Source organism: Leucopleurus acutus (assembly GCF_964270905.1).
Source record: "Leucopleurus acutus genome assembly, chromosome: 20".
Lineage (NCBI taxonomy): Eukaryota > Metazoa > Chordata > Mammalia > Artiodactyla > Delphinidae > Leucopleurus > Leucopleurus acutus.
In genome coordinates this window covers 9,793,008-9,819,640 of record NC_139162.1, presented here as the reverse complement: position 1 = coordinate 9,819,640, position 26,633 = coordinate 9,793,008, and the positions used below count along the sequence as shown (strand labels likewise).

Sequence of the window (26,633 nt, the reverse complement as noted above, 5' to 3'; positions counted from 1 at the left end):
ATGAAGGTTGACTGTGTGTGGCTCTGTGTATCTTTGCCTCAGTTCCTTTTGCATTTTCTGAAACCCGATTATAGAGATACAGGAAGGGGTTTTCAGAAGGCTGAGGAAGGGATTGCAGGCAGGGGATGCTGGATGCAGACTCTGCTTTCTCTCGCCTGATGCACATACGGCCTGGATGGCCCCTCGTTTGAATGGTGGCACAAAAGTCCCTGATGTCTGGCAGTACTCCTTGTGACAGGAAGCAAATGGGTTGCTAGTGGGGTCCTTTGGGTAGTGCCGTAATGTCAGTATGGAAACCACTAGATTCTGTTGAGACCTTGCTTACGGAAGACCGCAGATAGCCCTCTTAACACACACACACACACTCACACACACACACACACACATACACACAGCTATGGAAAGATAGGACGCCTCCACTGAGCCGTGTTCTTCTGTGCAAGGCCACCTCTCTTCCCATCAGTGGCTGTATTTTGACTAATTAAATCAGTGTGTGTAAGAGGGTGGCTTCCCTTTCATCTGTAACCTCCCTGAAACATTGTCTTTGTGGTGTTGTCATAACCTTGATTGGGGGAATAGGATTGGGTATAATCAGAGCATGCCCTGGGACATAGTCATAGACTGTTTATGCTAAACATTTCCATATACGTTATTCTCAATATTCAATACAGCCTTGTGGGGTTGGAGATATTATAATCGTTGTTGTTGTGATGATTGTTACTATTATCAGTGTTAGCTGCGCTCATTGATCTCCTCCCCATCCAGGTACACTGCTGCATGCTTTATACTCACTACCTAATTGCACGCGCATGCACTCTAGCTGGCTATATATAATTACCCCATTTCACCGAGTCTTGGAGAGTTTGGTGAATTACTTGTCATCACAGAGCTAAGTGTGGTAGAGCTCGGATTCGAACACGGTCGTGCCCGATTTCTCTGCCTGCGGTTTCTCGCCTAAGAGGGGGAGAAGCCTTGATCCCAAGAAGGTCGAGTGCTTGTTCCCTTCTTTGTCATTCCCGTGCCTGGGGATTTGTTTCCTTGAGGGGGACTGAGTTATGCATTAGGGCTGGGCAGAGTACACATTCAGGATTAACTACTTCTTTATTTAAAAAAAAATTATGCCCATGGTAAAATTTTAAATAGCACAGAAAAATCTAAGGGACAAGTCTCTTCCCTTTAAACATCCATTAAACATCAGTACTGCTACCAAAAGATAATCTCTTGTGTGTTCTTCCAGGAAATAAAATGCCTACACCAGCTGTAAATTCATCCGTGTATATTATATATTCACGTATCATATATCTATTTCATGAAATTAGAACTCTGCTAATTAATTTTTTCCTGATTGAAAAATAACGTCGTTATTTTGACAGATTTCACAATCGTAGTTACACATACACACATCAGGAGTAAGTACTTCTGAGTCTCGGAAGCAATCACTGTTAACGTGGTGTGTCTCCTTTTTTCTTTTTTAAAATTCAAATATATTTGGATCTGTACTTCTTAAAATTGCTGTCACACTGTAGTCTGATTCTTTTTCCTAACATATTTTGGCCATCTTTTCATAGCAGTAAGTATTCTTTGGCAGTACCATTTTAGTGACTCTACGTTATGCCTTCATCACTTATTAAATGAATCCCTTCTTGCTAGGCACAGATGCCATTTTCCATTTTTCACAGTCACCAGCAGTGCTCCTGGTTTACCTGGGCCAAGGGAGGTTTTTAAATGTAAATTGATCATTCTTCTTCAGAAAGGTTGTTCCCACTCACGCTCTTCTTTCAGCCTTGTCAGAGGGGCTCTTTTTCCACACTTTCACCATCACGGTGTATTTATCATTTCCTAATGATTTGTATTACTTGCTGAATGAGCATGCATTTGATTGATAACCGAGTACACTTGTCCTGGTATTCTTCTCAACTTTAAAAGTATGTTAAACAAAAACTTTTAACGTTTCACGTAAAAACCTTTAAAGCTCTCAGGCTAATCTGAAAGGTAGCGTGTACAGGTTGAGGTTTCTAATGTGCTTAATCCTTATTAAAGCACTAATCACCAGGGTGCCAAAACTGCTATAAGGAGAGCACTTAGAAAATATAAGGGATCAATAGTTGGTACTTAGGAAATAAATGAAACGACTTGTTGTTAGTTTGTTTTAAACCCACCTTGGGGCTGAAAGATAGAAAGACTTAAAATGAGTTAGGTTGTGAGTTTCTCAGCATTTCATAGCTTATATATTGAAACAGTTAATTGCATTCAAAAGCTACAGACATGCATGTAAATTATTTTTTTGATAACCTGAATTTTCACTGGGGGGAAAACCTCTTAGAAGATACAGGGATGTGAATGAGAGGCCCTGCTTTTAAGAAACTCAAAATTTGATGTGAGAAGCACATGAAGAAGCAAAGACTCTGTGCTAGATCCCTGCTTCCCACAGTGGGAGACAAGCATGATAGACCCGGAGTGATCAGGGGGTACTTCCTGGAAGAGGTGACCATGACCTTCATTTTGGTTTGACACTGCAGTAGCATAGGGACTTAATTTTTGTGATTAGAAAGAATATTGATAGTATTCTGTGAAGAGGACAGTGCTCGTGTTGTAAACTTTCCTTGCTTCAGTATCCAGTCATCATTAAATACTTTACTTTTTAAAACTAGTGTTTATTTATTTATTTGTTTTTTAAAGATAGATTATTTATTTATTTATGGCTGCATTGGGTCTTAGTTGTAGCACGTGGGATCTTTGTTGAGGCATGCGGGCTCTTCGTTGCGGTGCGTGGGCTTCTCTCTAGTTGTGGCGTGCAAGTTTTCTCTCTCTAGTTGTGGTGTGCAAGCTCAGTAGTTGTGCGCGGGCTTAGTTGCCCCGTGGCACATGGGGTCTTAGTTCCCCGACCAGGGATCGAACCCGCATCCCCTGCATTAGAAGGCAGATTCTTTACCACTGGACCACCAGGGAAGTCCCAGTAAATACTTTTAAATGAGCTTAGTCAGTGGTTCTTAGATTTTTGGATTTCAGGATCCCCTAAACTTTTTCAAAAGAAAACAAAAATGAGGAGGACACCAACTTAAGTTTGCCAAAGTGTTGGGTTTTTCTTTTTTCTAAAAAGGACACTAATAAAAAATATCAAAACAAAATCAACAAATGTTACAACATGCCTCTATCAATAATCAACACTACTTTATAAAAGAAAGCGTATTTTAACACGGAACACCAACTCCAAAAGACAGTCATTTCATTGTATTTTATGAACTTTTTTTCAGAATAACTTTAGGCTTACATAGAAGTTACGAAAATGCACAGCGGGTTTACCTACCTTCCCCTGATTTTAACAGCTTACCTAACCATAATATAACTATCAAAACCAGGAAATTGGCATTAGTTTTTAATACTTACTATACCAGCTTGATCACAGTTTACGAGTTTTCCATCACTGTCTTCTTTTTAGAGCAGGATTTGGTCCACGATCCCATCTTATCTTTAATTGTGTCTTCTTGGTCGCCTTTAGTCTCTGACAGTTCTTCATTCCTTCCCTGTCCTTCCTGATCTTGAGACTTTGGTGCCTCTGATTTTTTTTTTTCTTTTATGATTAGATTAAGTTAAAGCAGATTTTTGGCAAGAGCATCCTAGAAATGATGTTGTGTCCTTCTTAGTGAAGCAGGTCAGGTGGTGCATGATGTTGGTACATCTTTGACTGGTGATGTTAATGGTGAAGTCACTTTGATCATTTGGTGAAGGTGATGTCTGCTGAGTTTCTCCAACATCAATTTGTTACTAATTTTTTCTTCGTACTGCATAAATATTTGGGGGGAGATGCTTTGAGATTATGCTGTCATTCTCTTTCTCCTTAAACATTCACACACTGACTTTCAACATCCGTGAGTAGATCTTGCCTATAGCAGTTATTACAGTGGTGGCGTTTGCCTAATGGTGATTTTGTATTTCTGGCATTGGTTTCTACATTGATTCATTGGAGTTCTTCTGAAAGAAGAGCGATCCTGTCTTCCCCATCTGTTGATTGATTCAATTATTTTATTTATATTAGTATAGATTGACAGGTATGTATTTTATTCTATAGTTTATAGTCCACTAATATCATCATTTATTTTGTTACTCAAATTGTTGCAGCTTTGGATGGACCGTCTCCTTCAGGACCTTCTTCTGGTTGGCTTCTGTGATGGACTCTGCCATTTTGATGGAGTGAATTTCCCCTTTTCACTGTCCTCCTCCTTGCTCCCCACCTTGGATTTCATGTCACCATAGGCTACTGAGAACAGAGGTCTGCTCTTTGGGACATAGTGGCCTAGTGAACAGAAGGGAACTCAGGGGAGCATGCTCAGTGCTGAATCTGTGTCTTATGCCCCTGCCACCCCCTGCCCTTTAGAAACAATAAGAGAAGACATGAGGAAGTGGTGATGGGATGTGAATTAGGATAAAGGAAAAATAAACTGTCATGGTGTTGTGGGAAAGGCAGGTATTTCTTTTAGGATTGGAAAGGGCTTTGTCGGGGGGTGGGTTTCCAGGGAGCAGCCCGAGCTTAAAAATAATAGGCAAGGTTCATCAATAACTTCCTACGTGCAGGCGGTGCTGGGCCCTCTAGGCTACAAGCCTAATCTTGTCTAACCCTCCCACAGTGAAGGAGATATTAACCTTATGGTTCCAGGGTTCCAAGAGGTCAAAACACATTAAAGAGGTAGTTGAGTCAGGACTGAATCTTGTTCCTTGGACCCCAGGGACTGTCACTGTGTACTTCTCACCACTGCCTCCATCTCACTCCTCCCGCAGTGAGTTCCAGGGGTAGGAGAGAAGAGCTCCTGCCTGCCCTCTGATGACGGGGTCATCCCCATCCACTCCCCACTGCAGCAGTCTATTCTCTCCATTATCAGGAAAAAAGAATCACCTTTCTGTGTAGTCATAACTGGGATTGTGTGTGTGTGTGTGTGTGTGTGTGTGTGTGTGTATGCGTGTATGCGCATGCGCGTGTGTGTGATCCTTCACCCTTCTCTGTAATCTGTGCATTTGACTATATTTATGTGTTCCTGTCATATCTTTCCAAAATTTTGCTTTTAGAGTGTGTTAGTGTGGGGAGTTGTGACTTGCAGTGATGTCATGAGAAACCTGCATCCCAGAAGAGAAAATGTTCCTCTTTCTAGTGAATCTGCTTGGCCACCAGCGTGTTTTCTTCTGCCCACCCTCCTATATTTCCCATCCCTCAACCTGTCAGACAGAGGGTTGGTCTCTGGGAGAGGTCTTGGCAATACCAGGAGCTCTAAACCCTCTAGCTCACAGCTGGGAGGATGGAAGCTCCTTGGGGAGCAGGAACCTGCCCAGGGTCACAGAGGGAGTCAGGGGTGGGGCCCGACTGAGAAGCAGGGCAGTGGACTCCAGGCAGCCATTCTGCCATCTTGCCTTGGAGCTCCCTCAAGAATGCCTGCCAACATTCGACTGGCCAAGTGTATGAAAGGAATTCTTCAGGATGGTCTCTTAATAATAAATGCTTACATTTTCTCTGGGCCCCAGGCCAAATCCCACCCCCGCCCACTATCTTGTTTTCAAGGTTGAACATTCTTTCGAGTTAGTGACCTTGCCTTTCTTGGCCTGTGGATGTCGCTCTCCATCCATAAGCCTCCTTTCCAGGGACCGTGTTTGCAGCAAAGACTATAATTTTATTTTGGGTTTGGAGATACTGATTACATTTTAGCTTCTGGTATATTTTCTTACCTGTCACAGCCATTAAATTTATTTTAATAGTCACTCTATCCTCCTGATAGCCAGTAAAGGGGGAATTGGATATTGTCTATCAATTGGCTAGTCTGTGAACTAAGGCTGTATCTAATTACAAGGAATTGTATTGGTGCTGATTTATTAACCGTTTACTGTGCTTGGGAGAAGGTAGCGTTGTTAGTAGCACTGTTCAGCCTGGATGTAGCTTTCCAGGAGGGCAGGGTGCCCGGAATATCACTGATCTTACAGTTATTACTTTGTGTCATATATAATCTTGTTTTTTCCCTGCAACAAATAAATCTTTGGGACTCCCTGGAAAAAAAAAAAAAAAAGAAAGAAAAAAAACATTTGTGGTTACAGTATAATAAAAATAAACCGTTTGTCGTGACTGCAGCTGACATTTATCAGCCTGTTTGTGGGTGCGCGCTCTCTCTCTTTCTAATACAGAACATAATTTGTCACTTTGTAAATACATTCCAGTCTAAATCCCTGCCAGCATCTGTTAGTGTTTGAAGGATTAATGTGCTACCCTGTGTATGTCTGCGCTTGCAGGGAACAGTGTAGCATATGATTATGGACCTTGGGAGAACAGGAGAATGGGGCATTTTCTCTGCTTTTTCCTACGCGTGTGGTCTTTCTGGCCTTTTCCTGATCTCTCATCCTTTTCCTTTTCTGCTTAGGTACTTGGAATTTCATCATTTGGAAGGATTCTGTGAGTCCCCAGTATTCCTTCTCCCTTTCATAGAAAGGGTCATAGTGATCGTAGTTTACAGGCACTATGGGTGAACAGGGTCAGATAATCCGGGGTTGGTTAGACTGGGATCCCTTCATCCGACTTACTCGACCTCAAGTCGTTTAATTTCCATTTACTCACTTGCAAAATGAAGATGCGAATACCTACCTCTTAAAGGCACGGAGGGTGAAGAAGGGAATCTTAGGTGGATGCAAAGCACTCAGCGGAGTGCCCGGCCCGGAGTACCTGGTGGGGCTGCCCCACCTGCCATCACGGTCGGCCTGATGGCTCTTCCTTGACGTGGTCCATGACCCTCAAAGTGTCCACTGGAGGATCCCAGGGCCGTGAGCCAGCTGGTGGTTACGATTCTGTTTTGGTTTTCATCTTTTCTTGTTAGTGGGGTTCGTATCTGTTTGGAAATATTTGTATCCCTGTAAATCAGGTGCTCGGTGGGTTCTTGGCCGAGAAACCATTCTGCCAGTAAGAAACTGTGGTTCTCAGTAAGGCTTGGTACTGACTCCTAGCAAGATTGAGGGCTTTAAATCCCTCACCATTGGCAAAATGATTCACATACCTGCTGGAAGGGCCATCCTTGCCTTCCCCAGCAGAAGGCATGAACTTATCCCGAATCATGATAATGTGACCTGTAATTCTTACTATTTTAGGGAATGGCTATAGTCTCTCATTCACCCTTAATCTACTGCTGTCATCCGGATTGGAAAAATCCCAGGACATGGAAGAAATGTAACATTAGTAACTCTCCTATGAGCAGTCTCTTTATTTCATGTTTTCATTGCTTTGGTATTTTGTGTGTACTACTGCCTGTCGCACCCAAATGGTTCCACCCACCCAAACTCTGCGTCTACATCTGCACCTCTCCTCTGTAATAAAAAACAAAGTGTATAGTTTTCTTTTCATTAAGAGAAGTGGTGTTTTGTTGTTGCTTTGTTTTTGCTTTTCTGCACTATAAATGCATATGAACAAGACAGATATCATGTTCACATACCCAGTGGACAAGATGGGTCTTCTCATTTGATGCTTGTTGTTAGGATTCTGGAGAGAATCTTTAGCAGATCTGGGAACATGCCTTTGAGCTCAACGAAAAAAACGTCTGTCCTTCGCACCCTAAATGCCCAAGGATTGGTATACTTGGAAAATGTCTAGAAACCTATATTTCAAATTTTCGACAGGTTTTTATGAATTTCTAGAGTGGCCAAGGTATTTTTCAAAAAGGTCCAGGGCTTCCCTGGTGGCACAGTGGTTAAGAATCTACCTGCCAATGCAGGGGACACGGGTTCAAGCCCTCGTCCAGGAAGATCCCACATGCTGCAGAGCAACTAAGCCCACGTGCCACAACTACTGAGCCTGCGCACTAGAGCCTGTGAGCCACAACTGCTGAGTCTACGTGTCACAACTACTGAAGCCTGCACGCCTAGAGCCCATGCTCCGCAACAAGGGAAGCCACCACAATGAAAACCCCGGGCACTGCAGCAAAGAGTAGCCCCTGCTCTCCGTAACTAGAGAAAGCCCATGTGCAGCAATGTTGACCAAACGCAGCAAAAAATAAAATTAAAAACAAAATAAAAAACCTGTGTTCAAGCAGACATGTGGAATTGCAGGAACCATTTAGTGCTGATACTTACAAAGTGTAATACTCCCAAAATTCAGATTTTTTTTTTTTTCTTTGCGGTACGCAGGCCTCTCACTGTTGTGGCCTCTCCCGTTGCGGAGCACAGGCTCCGGACGCACAGGCTCAGCGGCCGTGGCTCACGGGCGCAGCTGCTCCGCGGCATGTGGGATCTTCTTGGACCGGGGCATGAACCCGTGTCCCCTGCATCGGCAGGCGGACTCTCAACCACTGCGCCACCAGGGAAGCCCTCAGATTATTTAATAGGAGATTATTTTCAATGAACAGTGTTAACAGATACCTCTGAGTCCATTGTACACACTGCTTGGGACTCTTTATGCCGTGTGTTGGCTGTATCTTTATCTGATGGCCTGTGTGATCAGACAGCACACACTTTAAGGCATGGTATGATGTTCTTCTTTCTCCTACATTCAGTGGAATCTGCAGCTCATATTAAGTACAGGACTGTCGGACTTAAGGAAGCACAGCCATCTTTCTTGACTCTTGTCCTAATACAGGTTTCATCAAACTATGTCCTGCTAGGAGGAAATCCAGCCCAACACCTGTTTTTGTAAATAAAATATTATTGCAAATGTCCATGCCCAATCCTTTCCATTATCTATGGCGGCATTTGCTTCCATGCCGCAGAAGTTGAGTAGTTTGTATGGCTCGCAAAACCTAAAATACTTACTATCTGGTCCATTGGAGAAAAAGTTTGCTGACTTCCTAAAGGACTCATGGCCATTTGGAAAGAAAAGTCTGTTTCACTAAATTAGAATGAGCAGGTGGTTAGATTAGTATCTTATTTCCACACATATGGAAACATTTCAAATTACACATGACTTAGTTATCAAACTTGGCTCTTTCAGAGCCTGGGGGATGGGGTGAGGAGAGAGGTGGAAGTCAGCTGTTTGTTTTTTTTTTTAATCATAAAGTTACCATTTTAATGGTCAACATAAAAGAAAGAAGTGTAAAGGCTTTGGGTTCATGGAGAGAACAACATTCTTGGGAGTGAAGTACTTTTGGACCCCACCATAATCTCCTGGATTTAGGGGTAATTTCAGGGTTAAAGAAAGTTCTGGCCCCAAAGCAATAATACTATCTTGTAAGGAGAAATGGCTTATCAGTGTGGAGGCGAAACTGAAATCCCCATTCTGCCAGGTACTAATTAGATGATTTTCGAGCAGGTTTTTTGGATGTTTTCTCAGCCTTTGTTTTGTTTCTAAAGTACAGGTAATTAGGTCTACTTTGTAAGGGCTCAGCAGGGTAGAAGGTGGCAAAGTCCATAATCTTCCCTTCCCTGAACAGTACCAGCTGGAGGGTAAGACCTCAGAAGTATTTAATTAACCGTGAGTGTTTGCCTCGTGGACTGGAGTTTGTAAATGTGTACACGGACCCGAAGGCTGAAGGTCCTAGATGTGCGATGAGAGGTGACATTTAGATTAACTAGAAAACGTGACCCTCAGCCATAACACCCCCAAATCCTTCTGGTGGTTGCCCTGCAGACCTGGTACCCCCAGAAAGGAGTGCCGCCTCATAAAGTCTGCTTTCCTTGAGGAAAAAAAGGACCAAATGGACTTGGTCCTCTCTTTACAGAGGTGAAAGCTCTGGCCACCCCGTCCCACTGTAATCAGCAGAAGCTCTGCCTGTAGAGAACATCTGCATCATCGAGCCAGAGGGAGAAGGGAAGATGCCGTTTATAAATATTGAAGCGGCAGGAAGAAGGGGCACCGAGGCCGAGCTGCTTTCACACGCGTGCCTTTCCAAAACGGCGTCTAATGGATACGTATAAGGTGGTGTCCCCCGCGCAGCCCCTCGCCCCCGACTCTAACGCTGTCTGCGCTGCTTTTCTGAAAACACGCAGTCTGTAACTTAGCTGGCTTTTAACAGAATTACCTGATGTGATTCGTTCGTCCCTTTTGGCTACAAGAGAGTAGACCACAGAGCAAGTTGGGTATGAATGTGGCCACCTGCATGCTTTGGGCACTGAACGGACAGGGACGTCCATTCCCTGCTTTGGACCTGCGTGTCCGAGTTGGCCTCACTCCGCCCCTCGTTACGGACCACTCTTTCCTCCTGTTAGGACTTCGCTTCCAGAAGCAGTCCTGGTGAAGCTGTCAGAAAAGTCCTGGAAACCTCACAGGACAGGCACGCCTGACTCTTTCTTTTTCTGAATCTCTCGCAGTCTCAGTCTGTCTGTCTGTCTACCTCTGTCTCTCTTTCTTTGTACTCCATAGTGACTACCAGGCCACTGTCTGGAATAAAGGGCTTGGGTGGTAAGTTGTAGCACTAATCTGATACATGCTACTGGCCTGAATTCTTTGCATTAATTCAGAAGTTGTAATTCAGAAGTTGGGCTGTTGTCTCTCAAAGACATCTTCAGGCTTATTTTATGCTGTTTGGGCTCCAGAATCAATTGGATTTTGCACCTCTGTAATGACCCAGATCTCATTTCTGCTTGCCAACAGTATGATTCTCCTTCCCTGGTAAAAGGTAGCATGGAGCAGTCAGCCGCACTGACACTTGAAGTTGTGAGAGAACAGTTTTACCAAGTGATTTCCAGTGTATGACACAGATCCACATCGGGTGCCCCCGACTGACAGGGGGCTGTGGCCCATTTAGTAAATAAAGTAAATTGAAGCTCCTTTCATCCAGTGGCCTTACTGTCTCCGAGGAAATCATTATAATCTACATCCATCGTGTGGAAGGAGAAAGAATGTAGGGAACCCATCTCACGTGAGGAGAAGCCCAGGAGCACCACACTCTTCTACTCACAGGCCATTGGTGGAAACCTAGAGGCCCCGCCCCACCGCACTGCAGCCTGGAAAATGTAGTTCCTGCCTGGTCGGTCTCTTCTCAGCACAGCCCCATACTGTGGACCAGGGAGAACTGGTTTGGGAGGTGCTGGTTCTCTCTATCCACACTATTTTATACACCATAGAGGTGATTCTTAAATTCTAGTTGGTTTCTGCCTTTAACGTGTGAATTTAAGTCCATTTTTATTTCTTGTGATTATGTATATACCTGTACTGATTTCTGAATTTCATTTTGTGTTTCCTCTCTACCAAGTGTTTTCCTTTATTATTAAATTTTAATTCTTTCTTGGATATTATTTTTGCATTTATCCAGTTTCTTTATATCCAGTGTACCCCATGCATCATTTTTTTTTTTTTTTTTTGATCCTGCTGCTGCTGGTTTGGAAGCTAAACTAACTTTCTTCTTCTTCTTCCCCCTCCCCTCCCCTCCCCTCCCCTCCTGGCCTAGTCCTCTCCCTCCCCTTCCTCCCCTTTTCTTTTCCCTCCCTCTCTTCTGATATTTTTTTTTCTTCTGGAAATTTTCACGTACATATCTAAATTTTCTCTTACTTAGTATAAAACTATTTACTGTCTCTATCATTTTAACCAGCAAAACCAGGCCATACATGATTCAATGGCTCGATGAAATCCCTGCCCCCCCCCCAAAAAAAACAACCTTTGTTATTGTTGTTTCAATTCTGTCTTCAGTTACTTTTTAAGAGTAATTTATTTGGTCTTGTAGCTAACGTAAAAGATGCACAACGTTTGGGGATAACTTAACTGTGCCTTGTGTGTGTGTATATTATGTTGAGTTCTCATCTTTCCTTCCTTTCTGGGTGTTTTCATTGGAACTTATTAGAGCCTTCTTAGGCGGATGCCACTTAAGCAGGAAACCTCATTTCTCTTGGAAGCACATATACTCTTAATCTTTTCTAGTTTATCTGTTGAATATCCTGCTTGGCTTCTGCAGAACCTCTGAAAGATTTCTCTCTTTCAATTCACCCATAAATTAAAAATAACCGTCGTGGTCAGTCCCCAAGCGTGATGATACTATTACATGTTTACTGCATGTTCTGCATACCAGGCTCACATCTGTCATCATGCAGTGCGGCCAATTTCTGAGAGGCAGGCCCTCAGCCAGCCATTCTGATGCACCAGGAGGAAAGCCTGACTTTCTAAATGGCTTATGGGAAATCGTTGCTGCCAACATCACTAACATGATTTTATTTCTACTTACAAATTTGTCCCAAGTTTGGTGGTGTGTTATTTATTCATTCATCCATTTTCTAAATTAAAGCCCGTCTTGAAAACCTACACTGTGCCACTCACTTTGTACCAGGAATCAGAGACAGAGATATGAGACTGTGCATTTTAATTTACTTTAACTGTCAATGTGAATTATTGGTGGTTTTGGTTTTCTTTCATAGTCTCCTGCAGTGTTCTTGGGAATAGACATTGATACAACCTTTTAGGAGGACACCCAGTAAAAATCTATCAAAGTTTAAAATGTAGATATCTCTTTACTTAGCAGTTCTACTTCCAGGAACTTATCCTCTAGAAAAAAACAATCATTTATTGCGAAACATAGGTATTGCAGCATTGCTTTTAGTAACAAAAACCTTGAAACTACGTAAAATAATATTAATTACAACAACAGCAGTCGTTAACAGTTAGAGCGTATCTGTTTAAGGTGCTTTCCATGGTTATTATCTCATTGAAGTCTCACAGTAATCCCCAGGAGGAGGTTCTTCTATTATTTCTATTTTTACAGATAAGGAAGGTCAGGCATCGGGAATTTAAGTAAAAAGTTCACAAGGCTAGTGAAGGGGGTGGAGGGCTGAGGAATCTAAAGGGGGTAATAAATTCTTCAACAGCCCTACAACGGGCTAAACCTACTGGTTGGAAAGAATGTGGGTGGAGTCTATTTAGATGTATTCAATTATGTGTTCACTGGGAAAACCCAGATGATATAATAACCCATGAAGTACGATACTATGTTTGTAGAAATGTATTATGGCCCAGTGTTTTTCTATGTGTAGAAAATGTACTCTGGAAGGATTTGCATCACTGTCACTCTGTTTATCTTGGGGCAGAGGGATTCCGGAGATATTTTCACTTGATACATTATCCACTTCGGTATTATTTATACTTTCAGTAGTGGGCCAGTTTTATTTTTATAAATAAGGATGAATTTAAGTCGCTGAAGCCCACTTAGGGTGAACCACGGTTCCTCCTACTAAACCCACACATGCAGCCTCGGCACCGTTGCCATCTGGGGGCCGCTGTAGGATGTTCGGCAGCATCCCTGGCCTCTACCCACTGGACACCAGCAGCCCCCCACCCCCCAACAAACTGTGACCACCAGAAATGTCTCCAGACCTTGCCGGATGTCCCCTGGGGGTGGCGTGTCCCTGGATGGGAAGCCCTGAGGCAGACACTGGCCTGTTGGTGTGTGTTCCTCTGCATCCTGAGGGTGGTAATGAAGAGAGTCTCTCTCCATGTGAGCATCTTTCAGACTTCACAGGTCCTTCATGTGGAATTCAGAAGCCTTTCAACCAGAGCAGACAAATCTTGTTTGTCTCTCGCTAGTCAATTTAACTAACCACCGTTGACCTGTCAGCAGATAATCAACAGGTCCCACATCTCTACGTTTTAAACTATGCACCGTTCTGAATCTTGTGGGGTGGCGGACACTGATTTTTCTTTTATCAGCCACTTCCCCTAAGAAGGGGCTTCCAGTGCCCTTTCCTTAACAAGTTTCATTAAGGAACCCACCTATTAAATATTCAAAATATATAGACTGTTCCTGTTGAGGATCTAATTATACAGTAAATTAGCTGATGTCCAGTCTGTTGCCTTTAAAGCACATCGTTGATGTTTCCAGTACTTACGTAAGATATAGGGCCTGTTTATTAAGAGTCTTCAACTGTATATAAAACTAGAACAGTCAAAAGTAATGGTGTCTACTGAAGGATTCTTTATCATATGAATTTACCTTTAGTCATCTATTATTTATTTCAGCTATTTTATATGCCATTATAATAAATATTATGACAGAGAAAGCTTTTACGCTTCGACTTACTGTGCTAGTCTTTACTTGCCTGCAATCCTTCAGGAAAATGTAGCCGTGCCTTACCTATAGTTAATGTAAATCATCACTTACATTAGAATGAAAAATTCACTATGAAAAAAAGGCTCTTTCTTCAATAGCAAGGCATAAATGCCCGATCATGTTGACTGCCAAACTCCCATGCCATTTGCTGTCCTTCCTGAAACTGTTTTTAAGCTGCAAAGTGAATACATCGCATAGAGGGAAGTTGGAAGGTTTTCGGATATTTTCACTCTCTTGTTTGTTTCTGGCAAGATAAGCATTTTTTTTAATCCAGAGTGCAAAATATTGCCTATTACCGTCTAAGCATTTTTAATAGTTTTGCTTTACGTGGTGCGTTAACTCATGCACCAAATTAAATGAGTTGTTATCTGGTGCAGTTCCTCCTTGAATCAGCCTCACAATTACCTGTAGATATTGATACAGTTATTCTGCAAGTTGAGTTCCAGCCACCCAAGGCAGAAATCCTGACCTGTATATAACGAAGAAAGCGTTGTCATGATTTTCTTATTACGGATGTTTACGAATTTAGTGGGGAAGGCAGAGTTGAAGGGCACTCGTGAGGGCTCATTAGTGAAGGCTGCTGCCTGATGGTTGATCTGACAAAATCAACCCCTCTCCTTCAAGGCTGTAAGAAAAAATCCAGGGGTTTGCTAAGGATCATTTTTGGTTTGGTTCCCTATTTCGAAATTGGACTCTTCCCTAAGAGCATTTTCCTTGTTGAAGGCACAGTGGTGTACAGATTGGTACAGGTGTGTAGAGCCGTAAAAGAGACTCTTAAACTCTGCTTTCTCCTTGGGGAGAAATGCTTTTTCAGAAAGAGCACGCATCAGTACGTCCTTTTAATCTTTAGGCTTGTCCCAAGGTTGGGCAAACTCCCCATCAGGCTCGCTCACGATGCTGGTTTGGGTTATCCTCCTGAGAGGTACAAGAGCTGAAAGGAGATGCAAGTCTCTATCTACTCCTGCATTTCCCAGCGAAAATGCCGCCACCCGTGGCCACCATTAACATCACTTAAAAGATACTGGAGAAATTGGCGTTGTGAAGTCCCGCATAGGATGTTGGTGAATTATGAAACCAGTGTAGTTAGGTCTGTATTGTAGTTCAGTGAATACTGTCATGTCAGTAACATGCTCAGCACCAGTGTCTCCTGCTGTTGTAAATGTGACAACTCGTATTTAAGGTTTCAGAACATAAAGTCAGGACCAAGTGTATGTAAAGTGGAAGGGTGAGAGGCATCGGCGTGACGCAGTTAGGGCCCGTTGGATTAGAATTTGCAGGAGGCCGTTGGCAATAAGCTCTGAATGTAGATTATTGCCTTGGTTACATTTTCTCTTTCAGCACTAGGCTTCTCTTGTAAATTTGAAGTGTATGAAATAAATATGATGCAAAAGAGACACAAACAGGAATATATAGAGGGTGCTACTTTCTTCATAGCTTCTCAGCGTCATCTGTGGAAGAATATGCGGACAGGGATACAGCGCGGTGTGGTACTCCAGTGAGGACACGAGCCCTGGAACCATCCCAACCACTTGGGAACCTGGATCTGTGTCTGACTGGGCTGTGCCACTTAAACCATACCAGCCTCTGTTTTCTAGTCTGTGGAATGGGGGAAATGCTAGATACTTCAAAAGATTTTTTCCTATGACTCTTTAATGAAAAATAAATGCCAAGCATGTCATAGATGCTCATTATTTTTTTGGCTCTGGTTATCAATAAATATATGTACATGAGAGCTTTTTTTTGGGAAACCCTGAAACGAACTCTTCTCTAAGTGTAAGAGAGGGTAGGCGCACACCCATCAAATTCACATAGATTGGCACCTTCACGGTACATGGTCAGTCTCACCCCTGTGGCTCCATAGGGTGAGTCCCCATCTGCTGAAAGAGAGTTTCCTCTGGGTGTGTTGGAGGCTGGGCTCCCTGCTCCCATTCATTCATCTGGGTTTCTCTATCCTCCCATCTCCAACAGTTGTTACCGTGTGCTCTTCTTTTTGGCCAGCTCACAGGTGGCCCTTGTATCATAACAGGAGGAAGAGCTGATCTTACCTGCTGCTAGGCTAGGATTGAGTAGAAAGAGTGCAGTGGGGATGCTTTGGTCCAGTTGAGTGGAGGAAATAAGACTCCTGGACTAGATGAGAGTATTTTGAAGTGTGCCCACCTGAGTTCACCTTGAGGTCCCATCACACACAACAGCTTGGTTCCCAGACCAGCTACTTTTGGTTCATTACGGGATAGTGGAGAAAAGTCACTGATATACTCTAGCTAATTCATAGTTTACAATTCATAATGGTTTTTAAGGAATAATCTGTTTTTTAAATATGTTTGGTCGCTTGAAATTATTTATATACAGCTTTCCAAAGGCCTATTACCATTAGATGTTATCTTTTTTGTTCTTCCATTGATGGCAAGCGGATTATGGGTGTGAGATATTTCCTCTTACCTGGTGTTGCAATGATGGGGAATAAAAGAAAAGAAGTGAAGGAGATGGGATCTTTGGAATATATGTGTACCTTTAGAGGCAGAGTTAGTGAATGAATGAGTGAATGAGTTCACTCTTGTAAATATTGTCTCTCTTATTGTGGACCAGGAATGGGACAGCATGCTGCCTCTGTACGAGGCTATTACAGATCTGGTGGTTTCCCCTGGGATTGGCCTTGGTGTGAAGGCCTCTGAGGGGCATGAGGACAGGTGGGCCATGTGGGCATTGTGGAGTATGCAGTAGGGATGAAAATCATGGCTTGGTGTGAATTGTGGTTCTGCCAGTTACTACCTGCATGAAGATATGCAGTCACTTTATGAACTTAATTTTCTCCATCCGTGAAATGGGCGGGTGATAATAGCTGCCCACAGAGGGTTACTGGAAGGAAAGAGGGTACTGTGGGGCGAGGGCTCACATGGCCAGGGCTCTCAGATTGCTGCCATCGGCCAGTTGGGCCCCGTTCACCTGTCTCAGTGAAGAGTGAAGCAGCTCAGTGCAGATGGTGATGATGATGGTGATGATGATGGTGATGTTGTTGACAACAACAGCAATCAGAGTAATACTGTTCCTTGGTAACAGTTACAGAATACTGCTCGGGTGCCAGGCGCTGCTCTAAGGATTTTACATACACCACCTCATTTCCTGATAAAGCAGGTGCTCTTGTTTCCATTGTACAGAAGAGAAAACTGATTGCACGAGAAGTAACTTTGCCAGTTGGTAAGTGTTAGAAGTGGGATTTAGACCCAGGAGGTCCAGCTTGAGTCTGTGGCCTTCACCATAGCCTTAACACCTTTCAGGTTCAGAACACGTACTGAGTTTGGAAACTGGGGTACCTTGGCCTCTGGGGGATTCGGTGAGCCTCCTTCCTCCTGCTCTGGGGTCATGTATCATCCATCCTCCATCACAGAGCTGCTGTTCATACTTTGAGCTGCTTCAGGTAAATTTGTGAAATAAAGAAGGGAGACTGCAATTGCTAATATGCTTTATGATTGAAAAACAAACAGTGGACATGACATTTTAGCAGTGGCCTTACAAATGATTATTATTATTTATGTGCCCCGTATCTTATATACATCATACCTCATCTTTACCCTAATCGTGCAAGGCAAACGCACATTGTGGCATTGGTGCTAAGGCCCAGAGCAGTCACACAGCTCCCCTGAAGTCGCACTGTCAGCACTGTGGTCGTGCTGGTCTGTGGTTCCGGGTCAGCCCAACTCTGCCGTCTCCCGTGGATGATAACATCTTCCCACTTCTCCCTTTAAATACCGCACAGTCCCTATATGGTTCCTTTGGTTTCAGGCAGTATCACGTCTGAGTCATACTCGGCTAATGTATAGTCGTAAAGCGGTGTGAGAGATCACTGTTACATAACAACAGCAGGGACCCCTTTGGTTCTGCATTTGCAGACTCCTGGGTCACTAAGCCGGGTTTTCTGAACTTAATAAAGAGCAAACCAAGAAGACGTGGTCTGTTGAGAGTGTGGATGGGCTGCGCTGCCACCGAGCGTCCCCTGACTTCCAGGGAAATGGAAGGAGAGCGTGTGGGTTGCTTCATTCCTGTGTCTTTCTGGCTGAGCCTGGGGTGTTGGGAGCAGGTGGGCTTCTCAACGACTTAGGCGTTGCCTGGTGCTTCGTGTGTGGAATGCCACCTGTGCAGCTCTCTTTGAAAGCGATGGGCGCCAGCATCTGTATACATAATTTAAAATAAATTTACATTCCTATTTTGCCTGAGATGATAAATTTGTGTACTGGTGTGATTAAAGAAAAGGGTGAGGATCTGGGGAAGGGTTGAGAGAGGCATTTTATAGCATTTTAAGATTCAAAGTTCTAGTAAGAAGTTGTTTCTGTTAACCAAAGCTAAGTGGATGGACGGTTGGCCGGCTGGCTGGATAGATGGATAGGTAGAGAGGAAGGGAAGAGGGGAGGCACCTTTGGAAAGCTAACAGTTAATATTGGGGTGGTGGGATTATAGATGCTTTCTTTTGGCCACGTTCATCTGTCATTTCTAAATTTTTCTATCACTAATGGAAAGTATGAAGCAGGAAGTGGCCTGAAATGAGCCTAGAGAGGTAGACGGGGCAAAATCATGGACTGAGTGTTAGTCGTTACTGTTATTCATTGTGCATATGTTTGCATTTCTGTTCTCGCTGGGCACGTGGAGGGTTGCACCTTTTCAAAGCTAAGCACAGCCACAACACTTACTCTGCCAACAAAACGTGAGCACAAGTGACACGTGTCACCACTGGGTGGAAGCCTGTGACATTCCACGCGCACCTTGTCACATTCTCTTCCCCGCACTGTAGAGACTGGTGATGCTACAGAGGGAGGAGGCTCCACCTGATGGGGCCCCTGGCCAGCGACAATAAACAGGACCCCACTGACATGAGATGGGCTTGAAGCGTGAGCAAGTAATAGTCGTCTGTTGTCTTAAGACATTGAGGGTTGGGGGCTGTTCCTTACTGAAGCTCATCCTGATCAATACGGAGGCACCTGTGTGAGCCACACTAAGGAATTAGGAGCGTATCTTGCTGGCCATTCCAAGCTACAAAAGCGTTTTAAGCTAGGAGTTTGTGTATGGGCATCTGTTGCCAATCCAGAGAGCACACTCTGGCCAAACAGGCCTGAACTTTTCACATCCTGAGCGGCATACACAGATTTAACATCTTAAAAACAAACTCAACGGTTCTTTAGTGGTGACGGAATAGTTCTGTATCTTGAATCTGTGCACGTGATAAAATGTCATAGAATTATACACGCAGTTATTCCAAGTAAAAGGAACTGAGTGCGTCCCAGAACTGGTGAAATCCAAGTAATGTCCGCGGTCTAATAAATTACACTGTGACAGTGTCGATTTTCTAATTTTGATAATGTGCTATACTTGGGTAAGATGCCCCCTTCGGCGGATGCTAGGAGACGGGTACGTGGGCACTCTCACTACTATTTTTGCCACTTCCTGTGAGTCTATAATTCGTTCCAAATTAAAGTTAACGACAACAACAGCAGCAAAAGTGAGTTATACCAAGATAGTGAACTGTGGCCAGTCCCAGGTTCATAGTCAGACTCAGCGGGAAAGCTCACCTTGGCAGATGGGGCCTCGTGCTTTCACCTAGCAGTCAGCAGCTTATCCCTCAGAAATGCTTTCTGTCTGCAGTCCGTCAGCCCCTGCCTTCTCATTTAGAGCATGCCCCACGATAAACATTTCTATCACGTTAAGTTTGTCTGCCAGTCGGAAGAGCAAACCCCCCAACCCACACACATCAGCACATACACACACCTTAATTCTAAAAGCTGTGTTTTTCCTTCACTGGACTTAACTGAATTGCGCACACAGTTTCTCTGCATTTCTCAGGGTCAGTAGCAGAAACAGGAAACCTGATACCGAGGGCAGGAGAATTACCTGAGTAATTGCGTGTGGACGTGAATCACTGTCCCCAGGAGCCTAGTAACACACAGCCTGTGGATTAGTCTGTTGAACTACTTGATGGCTTGTGACCCCTTGTTCCCCCTGGATGTGTACGGTCTGATTTTGTTCTTATTGGTAGTGGCAGCCCTGTGCTTTATCTTCAAGTGAAGGGGGAGGACCAGAAGACAGTTTACCACGCGTAAGTTGCACATTTAGAAGAATGTGCTGGCCCATTGGGCTGCGCCATCATTTTCATTGGAAATATTGCTTTGGGGTCACCATCTGGGAATGTTCTCCCTGTTTTATGGGGAAAGAATGAACATCCATTTTTCTAATATGTAGCCAGCGTATCCCTTGGGGTTTCCATCGGGGGCTCAGCTGAGAGGAGCAATGTCTTTACCACCCCTTCCTTAATAGATGAAATAGTTGACTTTCCTCTTGTGATCCATTCAAAGTTCTGTAAGATTCTGTGTTGGCGGTGCGTGCCGGGAGAGGCTGGGGCCGGAGCGGGCAGGATGAGGGCGAAAGGCCACTTTACTCGCTCACTCGGAACATCAGATTGGGTAGTTGAGCATTTAGGAGGCATGAGAATCTATGGGGAAGACAAGTTAGCCATTAGCAGACTTCCCACTCAGAAGAGGTTTTAGCCACAGATAAATATCCGTCATGCAGACAGAAAGCGGGGGGGGGGGGGTTGCTCCCCATCTGGAGACCCAGGCGCTCTGCATGGGGTACAGTATCACTCAAGTGCATCCTCTTCTCCTGGGGACAGTTTCCCTCCCTGTAGGATGAGGGGCGTGGCCTTGCCTTACCTGGACCCTCCAGGTGCAATACTTCCCTAACAAAACCCATGTGTTGGGGCTTCCCTGGTGGCGCAGTGGTTGAGAGTCCGCCTGCCGCTGCAGGGGACGTGGGTTCGTGCCGTGGTCCGGGAAGATCCCACGTGCCGTGGAGCGGCTGGGCCCGTGAGCCATGGCCGCTGAGCCTGCACGTCCAGAGCCTGTGCTCCGCAACGGGAGAGGCCACAGCAGTGAGAGGCCCGCGTACCAGGAAAAAAAAAACAAAACAAAAAACCCATGTGTTGGCACTTGCCCTTTTCCTGCATCAGGTTAAACACTTCTCCGTCTTCCAAAATCTGCAGGTTTGAGCATCTGCTGCTGTTACCTGAGGAATTTAAATCTTCTTTGGCCAGCTTGCCTTTGCCACTGATAAGCTCTTGGGGTTTGGGGAGGTCATTGAATCCCTCCCTACGCCCTTTCCCTAAAACTGGGCTCTGTTAGTGGGCAGGACCTGGATCCTCCAGGAGCCAACAGTGATCTGGTCCGATGTGGTCTTCGGGGGGCACCGGTGCTTGTCATCAACATCGTTTCATCCACCTTGCTGCACTGTTGCCCACCCAAACCATGGTTTACTACACAGTGGCCTCAGGGGAAGAATTTGTCACCACGGGCATCTTATCTCCTCCTGGTTAAACTGATGAAATACTTTGTCTCTTCAAGGCGGGATGTTAGATGCTTTATACTTAATCTCACAACGCTGAGAGTAGATAATATTCACATTTACAGATGAGGGAACTGAGGATCAGAAAGGTTACAGGGCCCAAAGTCAGTGTGCTTTCCTGCTGCCTCGGCCTGACATGTATTATTCAAGGCCTGGGACTTGGGTCGGAGCCCAGGACCTAGGCGGCAGAGGTGAACTGCCATAGACACACGAAGCTTCTCAGCACAGTTTGCATCCATTCGGGTGGAGGATGTCCCCAGCAGTGCCGTTTGCATCCCCCTTCATAATATTCTAGTATTGTGTTAGTCTCCATAGTCTTACTTTAACATCGCAGTCTAGACAAGAATTCCCAAGCTCACCGTTCGTTTTATGGGGATCTGCTTACCTGAACAGGCAGGTGGCCTGGCAGTCTGTCCTTCAGCGGAGGGACGTCTAAGAAGTGATAGCATTTCAGCTCACACTCCAAAGTCCAGCGAGACTCAAAAATTGGGAGGGCTCTGTAAATACAAGGCAACTCTGATCTTTCCAGAAGTGTGCTAGGAGGCCCTGCAGTGGCACAGGGTGGCTTCAAATCCTGACCACTGCAGTCCTTTTGGTGTCTCTCCAGGAGGGAACTTGGGCTCCAGCCAGTGTCAGACTGACTTGAAGTCTTGCCATCCGCACTTCTTAGCTCTGCAGTCTCTTATAAGATGCCACACTGTAAAACAGGCAAACTACAAACGTATCCTTCAGTTGTCCTGAGGATGAAATGAGATGATGCCTGTAAGTGCCCACCCACCATCGGCTCAGCATAGCCATTAATGGCCTCATTAATAGCATCATTATTCCATCCATATGTGCCCTGCCCATCTATAGGGTTCACAGGGTTACTAAACCAGGGAGGTGTTGAGCAGTCAGGCTCCGTTGATATAAACGAGTTTTGCCTGCGTTTGTACTTTCTGTACATGAATTGTCTCTCATTTTTCATGCAGGCTTGGTGGAATCATTTCAGAACCGGAGGGCAGCTTTTGAGATTAACACGTGGTCTCCGGAGTTCTTGCAGGAGCCAGGCTTTGTCCTGGTGTTGCCCTGTCATTACAGTTTTTTTAGGAGGCAGATGGAGAGGAGCTGTGTGAGCCCGAGGACCCTTAGGACCCCGTTTCGTGCGCTGAGTCAAACAGCACAACCCCCCAGCATGGAGTTTCAGCAGAGTCCCAGCCTCCCATCCTCCCTCAACTTGGCAGTAAGACGCCCCGTTCTTCCATTCATTCCGATGATTTATATTCTCTCTGGGCGTCTAATATTAAACAGGGGAATTCCGACATGTTCCATAACACATTTACTGTAACTTGATACCATGAACTAAACTTGCTGTTATTTATCATTTCTTTTTATTTTCTCTCATTCCAGCATAAAGCCAAGGTAGAAGCAATGACCCTGGACCTCGCTCTGCTCCATAGCGTGCAGCATTTTGCTCAAGCGTTCAAGGCCAAGAATGTGTGAGTGTTCCAGTGGAGGGTTATAGATCATAATAGCTTGTATTGTAATGTCTTTATCAGATGAACACAATGGGGAGGCCGGAAGGCTATTGTGTTGTCTTGGCGTCCAGACGGGAGGCTCATTTATATTGGCCCAGTGAAGGTGTACCGTATTTTCTTGACTCTGAGTCACCCTCATTTTGAGATGCGTCATCAATCTCATAACAGCCCAGATAAAAAGGGAAAGACGGTACTAAGCAGCAGTAAAAGTGGCTCCTAAAAGCCACCCGATTGTAAGCTGCATCCTGATTACAGATATTTTTGCAGTGCCTCCCAGAGTCGAGGAAAAGTGTATTTTAATTGCACTTGGAAACAAGTAAGGTCCGCTCTCCAGTCCTGCAAGGGGGCTGAACGTCAGAGCACGAGAAGAAGATTCTGCTGTTTCGCAAACCTGCGGCGATTTTACGTGGTGCGTGAATGTGGTTCCAAAAGCGTGGACTCACATCATGAGAAACTTCCTCCTTTTCATTCCCTCATCTTTCTCAGACTTTCAAAATGCCTGAAGGAGGAAGCCTTCGCTAGGGACCGGCAGATTTTTTTGCCATCACTGCCAACATCTAACAGAGCAGCCCTCAGAGCCAGAGCTGAGGAAAGCAGTGGTGGTTAGCTTCATTTTCATTACAATATTTTGTTTCCAAGTGTTTATTTTTACAGTTCCCTCATATTATTTAGGGCAGGCAATACTGGTTTCTCGTTTAACACAGTGGTTTAAATTTCTTTAACAAATAACTTCATTTAATTTTTCTTTTTCAGTGAGTTGATTTAAACACAAGGATTAAGTTAATAATGGTACAGGAGGTGCCAAGGATAAAACAGTTCCAAAAGGGGCACCGAGTGGCTGAATTCGGAGAACACTGATAAAATGACAAACTGTCTGGGGGTTCGCCTCTGTTGGGGTCGTTGGTTTTATAGTTCCCCACGCAGATGATGGATGTAAGGGGAGGTATCTTAAACCAGATATTCAGATCTGACCCCTCAGTGCTGTCCAGTAGCCAGTTCTTCTTATTTCTCCCTTAGTCTTTCACTCTGTTGTTTTAGACTGTTGAGAAGTCTTTTCTCTAAAGCCCTTTCTGGAGCAGTCCCGTAGCCTGAGTACTTGCGGTTGAAATGTGAACTCAGAGTCTGCAGTGGGAGCTGCACCATCCCCTTAGGTGCCGGCCCTGCGCTCCTACGAACAGTTGGGTACCATCCCCATGCAGCCAGCAGACCTAGGCAAGCCCTACTGCGTGCGCTCTCAGCAGCGTTTGGTAGCTGCGAGCCCGTGCCAGTGGTCTCGGAGATCCTCTCTTCAGGATAGAGCAGTAGCTCTTAAGACATTTGCTTTTTTATCCCTTCCTGATTCATTTATCCGCTTGTTCATTCACTTAACACGCATTTAACGCGTGCCTCCAAAGCCCCAGGCTCTCTTCTCGGCTCTGGGAAGAGAGTGGTGGGCGGCAGAAGCCCACTTTACCTCACACGAGCCATTGTCTCAGTGGCCAGCAAGCAGGCAGTGTTTTCCTCCTAGTGACTGACTCTCCTCAACCTTGTATTTCTGTGGTTGTTTGGGAGTGAATAATAATAACCACCACCGTAGCAGCAGTAACAGCTCATTTATTGAGTGCCTATTATGAGCCCCATACCCAGAACCCTTTGCATGCTTTTTCTGATTTAATTCTCAAAGCAACCCTCGGGGTGGGTGCTGTCATTATGTCTATTACACAGATGAAGAAAATGAGACCAGGGAGGGTGAGTTATCTGAAGGCTCGTGGCCAGGAAGCAGAGGGGCTGAGATCCCGTGCAGTAGGGCATTCCTGGGCCCCCCTCCTCAACCACCACGCTGCACTGTCTGTCGTTCTTAATGTGCCAGAAACCGAGATCAGAGAAACTGAGTGACTTTCACAGGGTCACTTGGCAGGTTGGTGGCAGCTGTAGGATTTTCCTCCGTTGTGACTCTCCTCTTTCTCCTTGACACCATGCTGCTCTAGTGGGAGCTGAGCTGCACTGCCTCTTCATGCTTCCTCCAGTCCTGGTTTCAGACCACGTTGGACGGGAACCATTTAGCCGAGGAGAGCCAACTGTTACATAATAGGACTATCTTCCAAGTCTTAACGGGACCATTAGTTTTTAACCATTAAGTAATTCAGAAATCATCAAATCCAACTGCCTTCTGTAATCAACAAGCCCAAACTCTTGGAGGAAAGCTAGCAGCCATTTTGCCCTAATTCTAGATTTTAGCAAACGACTCTGAAGTTTTGTACTCCTAGGTTCAGAAACAAAGGCGATTTTCCTCTTAGCCAACCCTGTACCACAAACCTCCTTTTATCTGTCTCTCGAGAGTCCAGCATTTTTCATGGGCTTAGAGAAATAGCATGGTAGTGAAAATACGCATAAAAGACGCGAGCGACTTTCCTTTTGAAACACTGCCAAAGTGAAATCTCTCCTGGATAGGCAGATGACAGTTCAGTCCTTCCAGGTCTGTAGATTCTGAGAAGTGTCAGAAGTGAGTTTAAGTGCTGCTGACTGAGCTGCCGTAAAAACACGTGTCACTCTCTGCTCATCATCCCCTCCCATCTTTTGGCATCAAAATTTCCTTGTGTGTAAAACATAATGACGAATGAAAGAAAGGCTGCCAGTTCCGAACCCATCCCTTTAGATGCCGTTGGACTGAGGTGAAGAAAAACTCTGACACTGAAATTCCGTGTGGATGCTACCACGTGGAATTCTGTTCCGAAGCCTGCCTGCGAGCACACCAGAAGTATGATCAGGCTCTTTTTACCTTGTGTATCTCCTCGGTTCATGCCCCAGCCCAGGTGTGTCTCCCCGTACCTGGATGGGCAGCAGCGTGTGCAGCCCGAGACCTAAAGAGGTAGAAACAGATGCAAATGCAGACCTTGTTGGAAGATCTAGCTCACTGAAGGGCCGGGCCGCCCTCTGTCCGCCTTCTCCCGGAGGGGATGTAGATTCAGCCTCTTCTGGGATCTCTTCTTCCTCCTTTACTCTGGAGGGGCCGGGGGTGGCTGGTGTGGCATGGGGTGGGGACTGAGTCGTTTCCGAATGGGCACTGCTAACAGCGATTATACAGATCAGAGCTCCTTTTCCACTTTTTGTGTATTCCGTGCAAGGCGACATGCTGAGCACCTGTTCACGTGTTCTCTCTGTAACTCCTTACAATCACCCCAGGCATTTTTAGTCATTTTTATCTCTGTTTCACATGGAAAGGCTCCAGCTTTTCACAGAGAGGCCAACTCACAGTCCCAACTTTAGCAAGTGGTGGATCCCAAAGTCGAGCCCAAGTCTGTCTGAATCCACAAGGACCCCTCTTTTCGTTACACCTCACCCTTCAGGCGTTTTCTTCAGTGTGGATTTCTGGATTGGTATGAATTGCTGAGAACCAAGTTACTCAAAGTTAGTGGCTTAACACCATTTAAGACAATAAGTATTTCTCTCTCTCTCTCTCCCTTTCAGTTTGTTTGAATCCGGAATCCCATAAGGTCAATGCATTTTAACCTATAGGTTTCCCTCCCTTTCTAAATTTCTTACAAAAAAATTTTAATGCAACGTATTTGTTTCAAGGACCAGTGTGTCCTCTAGGGTTTTCTGTGGTCTGTACTTCAGTGACTGCATCCCTGTGGTGTCCTTTAACTTGTTCTTTTGTCTTCCACGTTTCCCGTGAAAAGGTAGCTAACTGTAGAGGCTTGGTAAAATTGCTGTTTAATTTTTTGGCAAGAATACTTGGTCGGTGGTGGTGTAGTCTTCCATCAGGAGGACG

The 26,633-nt window shown here is 44.8% G+C and overlaps 1 protein-coding gene across 1 annotated transcript in view; it reads left to right on the top strand.

Annotated features, from left to right (window-relative positions):
• The window catches only part of WWOX (WW domain containing oxidoreductase), a gene marked incomplete at its 3' end in the record, with an annotated part of 976,786 nt that overhangs the window by 227,710 nt on the left and 722,443 nt on the right, over positions 1–26,633 (top strand). The window contains exon 6 of the mRNA XM_082862056.1: positions 22,755–22,843. Coding sequence (XP_082718182.1) covers positions 22,755–22,843 — 89 coding nt within the window. The remainder of the gene's footprint in view (positions 1–22,754; positions 22,844–26,633) is intronic.